Below are 5507 nucleotides of genomic sequence, written 5' to 3'. Positions count from 1 at the left end.
CAACTCATCAAAGAACTCTGGTTCTTCCTCCATGTTGAAGGACTCCCACAAAACATCATAATTGAAACGCCATGAGTCGCCCGGATTCTGTGGAGGCATTGTGTGACCTTGACATTCAACATTTTGAGCTTCAATGATCCGTTTCAAACTTGAAACGAAGACACGTCGTAATGGACTTGCATATCCTACGAATATTCCTTCAAAACTCTTCGGACCCATCTTTCCAAAAGGCTCTAGAACTGTACAGGGTGACCCGAACGGTTCAAGATACTTCAGATTCGGTTTTCAGTTGTTGATCAATTCAAAGCATGTTTTGTTGAATTTCTTGACAGTGAGAACTCTGTTGAGAGTATAGCATGTGGCGGAAACAGCTTCTGCCCAGAAATTTATTGGTAACTTTGAATCAGCAAGCATCGTTCTAGCTGTTTCAATCAGTGTCCTGTTTTTACGTTCTGCAACTCCATTCTGTTGCGGAGTGTACGGAGCACTGAACTCATGCAAGATACCTCTTTCTTCACAATATTCTTCCATATTGTTGTTCTTGAACTCAGTACCATTATCACTTCTAATTCTTCCGATACGCCTTTGGTACAAGTTTTCAATCTTTCTGAACAACCCCATCAACCTGTCAAATGTTTCCTCTTTCGACTTCAAGAATAACACCCATGAGAATCTGGAATAGTCATCAGTAACCACAAGACAATACAGTTCTCCGGTAATACTTTTGACATTCACAGGACCAAATAAATCCATGTGAAGTCTCTCCAAAGGTCTTGAGACCGAATTGACTTGCTTTGAGGGGTGTGACTTTTTCTTTTGCTTGCCTTTCATGCAACTAATGCACTCTTTTTCTAGATGGAAACCTTTAATGTGAACTCCCAGAACCAAATCATTGTGAACCAAATGATTCATTTTTCGTAGATGAATGTGCCCCATCTTACGATGCCACAACTTTGATTCTTTCTCCGTTGCTCTCGAAACAAAACAGTGTGCTTGACCCGTTGTTGTTGTTGCTACAGTCATGTCTAAAACATACAGATCATTCACTCTAGGAGCTCTCATGATGATCCATTCTTCAGGAATAACAAACCCTGGTTTCAAAATCAAACACTCTTTGTCTGTGAAGTGAGTAGTATACATCCGGTTACAAATCTGCGAGATACTTAGCAGATTATTTTCCAGCTCAGCAATGTAGTTAACTCTTTCAAACGTGATGATCCCGTTGGATAACGTTCCTTCACCAACAATTCTACCACCTTGGTTACCCACAAACCCTACATAACCTCCATTAATATTTCTGACATCATACAGCAGTGCTGTCTTTCCTGTCATGTGCCGAGAAGCTCCACTATCCATAATCCAACGTGAGACGGATCTTGGAAGCTCCTGCACATGTCAAAAACATTTAATGAGATTTTGATGCTACCCAAGCCTCTTTTGACTCGGGTAACTTGAAATTAAGGTGAGTCGTTTTAGTGTAAAGTGGCGGAAAGTTTTTATCATTCATTTTAAGGCTTTCAACAGTTTCAACTTCAACCTCTTTGAATAAGAAAAATTCGTCTTTTTGAGGTTGATCAACTGATTGATTTTTCTTCACCACATACTTCTTTTCAGAAGTCGATTTTTGTTTTTCATAAAACTTCAAGGGTACATACTTCTTCTTGGTAGAAGATGATGATTTTTCGGTTTCAGACACCTTTGGTGAATCATCTTTCTTTTCAACAACTTTTGGCTTCCATGTTTGTTGAGGTGATGCAACCCGTTGGTAAAATTTATCATTTTTAGATACCGAATTCTTAACAGGTTCAGTTTTGATCTTGGTGTTGTCATTTTTCAAAACATTTTTCTCAACAATCAATGGAGCCTTTCCTTTCACAACATCTCTCTTGATAGAATTCTTCACAGTTTCAGTCTTAGGCTTCAAGTTGGTACACTTTCATGCAATATGTCCAACTTGATTACATTTGAAGCATGTTCGGGTGTCAATTACCCGACTTGAGCATTCAGACTGAGGCTGTGAGGCCTTCTTTTCAAAGAACTCTTTGTTTGATTTTAAAAAGATTTCAGACTCTTCATCAGAAAGTGAACTTGAACTGTTCACAAACACCTTTTTCACAGCAAACTTCTTGTTCTGAACATTCCTTTTCTGATAATTCTTACCACCCTGATATCCTCCCGACCATTTATTTTGATTGTTGTTAGAAAAACGTGGTGGAATAACAGGTTTCTTATAGTAAGCTTTATCTTTCTCAAAATTCGTTTGTCTCTTTGTCTGTTTCAAACCGTCCACTTCAGACAAATCAATTTCAACCAGTTTGAAAACATTCTTCAATTTGTTCACATTAACATTCTCCAGAGGAAACTCAAAGTCTGAATATAACTTATCAGAACCAGACATCTTGTACATCAAAAGACCCGGTTCATCATTTAAGTTGTTTTTAGATTTTGGTTTCGGAATGTAATTGTTCAGAAAACATTCTTCATCTTCAGTCGAATCACTATCCAAGACACTTTCAGCCATGCCTTTTATGATCTCAGTTTGAACACTGTCATCGGATGATGATGATGAAGAAAATGTCACATCAATTGATTCTGGCAGTTTTATCTCATTTGTTTCAATATCATCATTAACCAACCCAGATTGCTTCTTTGAAAAATTGTTTAGAACAGGTGGCGGAACTTGATGAAACCCCACTCCAGTTCCATCACAGTATACATCTTCGCCAGCTTTGGTTTTTCCAATGGGTTTTGGAACAATGTGTTGCAAAACAAAGCTTGCAGAGTTGTAACTGCTCAGTTTCAGATTAATACGTTCATTTTCAATTTTAGCTTCTTCAAACTGAAGCTTTAATTTCGCAATTTCATCAAGTTGTTGGTTAATTAACTCTTCTTTTACTCTAAGAACCCCTGATAGTTGAAGATTTTCTTTCGTTGTTTTACTGTGTCTCTCATCAGAATCTTTAACCGTTCGCTTTAGCTTCTCAAAATTTTCAGAAATTTTACGACTTTCAAGAATCAACTTTTCATTTTCTTTTCTTATTCTTTCAATGTCATTTTTATCATTTTCAATTTTATCAGCTAATTCTTTTGATCTATCATTCGAAGCTTTCAGCATTTTGTCACGGTTTAAGATTTGATTTTCAACACTTTTGACTTTACTAGTCAACTCTTCAATCTTCTTACCACTGAGGTAAGTGATTGTACTACAAACTTTGCACTTTTTCATGCAATTTTTGCAGTCATTTTCAGATTTATCTTTCTTACCTGACTCAAGTGTACCATTTGAACTGACCTTGTTTGTTGACTCAGTTCCAGAACTAGAAACTACCTCAAGTTCTTTTGCTGCAAGAACTTTTTCAGCCATCTTCCTCAAGTTTTCTGCTGTTAGCTCTTGCGATGTATCAATGATCCCATCATCAGCATTCTTTGACTTTGGCTTCTGTTCTGCTTCTTTGACCTTTTCATCTTTCTCTACTTGTTTCTCTTCACCACCTCCCCACCATTCTCTTTGTCTAGCTTCTTCTTCCTCGGCAAATTGTTGTGTAAGAGCATCAACACTGATGGAATCTGGGTTAACTGCAATGTTTCCTTGTGGATCAAGGTAACATTCTCTGTCGGCATCCCACCTTTTTGCTCTTTTTGCTTCTTTGTAAGTGTTATAAATTCTGTTCATTCTGGTTTGGGCTTTCATTCTTCGGTTGACGAGTTTTTCTTCTTCAGTTCTAATATCTTTAAAAGGAATAATCTTCGTCACGAATGCATAACCCACCGCATCTTCTTCAGGCAATAGCTCGCTCCAATCATAACCTTCGTCATCATGGATCATGGCAAGAGCTCTCGACTTCTCTTTGTTGTCTTCAACTTGCTTCAATCTAGGTGGCTCAGATTTATTCTGGTGATAGATTGCTCTCTTGTAATAATCATCTCTGAAAGGGTTTTCTGACTCATCAGCATATGCATTTCTGCATTCTCGTTTGAAGTGACCCTTCTGCTTACATTTGAAACACGTCACCTTCGATTTATCAAACCCCAGCTTAGTAGATGCACCACCAATTGTCTTTCTGCTGGTAATTTCCATGAAGCGTTGTGCTCTACGTACAGCACTGGCCACAGCCCAACGAATATCGATCAGCTCCATTTCCTCGGGATCAATCTGATCATAATCTTCTTTCGTCAGATTGGTATTACCTATCTTCCCGGCTACTAACCCTTCGTACGACTCCAACACAGATGCTAGAAAGATCATCTGCTGTTTGGCCGATTCCTCATCAAAATTTTGAGCATTCTTCAAATCTATCGCAATGTTGCAAGAAAACGCGTTCTTAGGAACAGATTGTTGTTGACTTGAAGAATTTGAAGAAGATCCCTGACTTGGAGTATTGGCTGAAAAACCTCCATGAAAACCACTGTTTGAACTTGGACTTTCTTTACTTGAAGTGTTTGTGTTTTCAGCGGAGAAAGCAGTTCTTGGAGAAACATTCTTGGGAATCATACTCTTTAGATAGTACAACTCCATGTTTTGTTGGTATGATGAATGATTTATTTTGTGTGTTTTCTTTATCTCCAATTCATGACTTTCTAGTCTTTCAATCAGCAAGTCGACGGTCAAACTTTCAGCTTTGATTGTGTTCTTTAACATCAGTGCATAGTACTGCCAATCCATCTCTTCTGGTAGTGAATCGAACAGTTTGTCAACTAGCTCCTCTTGAGGATAGTTTATTCCGTGCCTCACCAATTCCAACTTTAAGTGTCCAAATCTTTCAATCATTTTACAAACAGATTCACCTTTTAAGCATCCGAACAAATCAAACTCCTTTCGCAGCAATTTCTTTTTGTTTTTGATTATTTCTGCACTTCCTACACATTTTTTATTTAACTTTTCCCATAGATCTTTTGCGTTTGTGTATTCAATGAGTGAAATAATGTCGTCTCTTACGGACTGGTGAACCAAAGCAATGCATTTTTGTTCAGCTATATAGTTCTCTACTTCTTCTCCTTCTGACAAATTCTCACAATCTTGTCTTTCTGAAGCATAACCGTTCTTTAAGTTCTTCCAGCTCTGATATGCGAAAGCTTTCAGCCATTCTTCGAATGTTTTTGCCCACCGATTATATTCTTCGATTGCCATTAGCTTTGGGGGTTTGTTGTAGGTACCATATGCGCTTTCAACGCTTAAGGCATCGGATAAAGTTTTCTTTGGGTTCGGACTATCATTTGAACGATTGGAAGTATCGTCTCCGGAATTACCCGCGAAAGCATACATCTCACTGAAGGGATTCATGAATTCTTCCATTTTTAAGTACCTGACACAATTTTCAAACACTTAGACAATTTTTACAAATTTTAAAAATTTCAAACACTTGAATCGGATAGTTATCCGTTCGAACAGGTATACGGATGGTGACAAAGCTTATCCGCACGGACGGTAATCCGCTCGGATGGTTGTGCGTACGGGTAGCTTTGACCTTTTGACTTTTCTGGTTATCCGCACGGGTTGTAATCCGTGA

General features: G+C 38.2%; 1 protein-coding gene across 1 annotated transcript; it reads right to left on the bottom strand.

The window, feature by feature from the left end:
* Positions 1-1405: 1405 nt before the first annotated feature.
* Positions 1406-5293, bottom strand: LOC118490144. The gene is made up of 5 exons (XM_035987434.1): positions 4189-5293; positions 3329-3939; positions 3004-3217; positions 2108-2907; positions 1406-1816 (listed from the first exon to the last, which is right to left on the bottom strand). Exons 1-5 carry the CDS (start codon positions 5291-5293, stop codon positions 1406-1408), a joined length of 3141 nt encoding a protein of 1046 aa, XP_035843327.1.
* Between the last annotated feature and the right edge of the window lie 214 nt (positions 5294-5507).

The sequence above is a fragment of the Helianthus annuus genome, chromosome 1, assembly GCF_002127325.2.
Source record: "Helianthus annuus cultivar XRQ/B chromosome 1, HanXRQr2.0-SUNRISE, whole genome shotgun sequence".
Classification (NCBI taxonomy): domain Eukaryota; kingdom Viridiplantae; phylum Streptophyta; class Magnoliopsida; order Asterales; family Asteraceae; genus Helianthus; species Helianthus annuus.
This window is presented reverse-complemented; position numbering and strand designations above follow the sequence as displayed.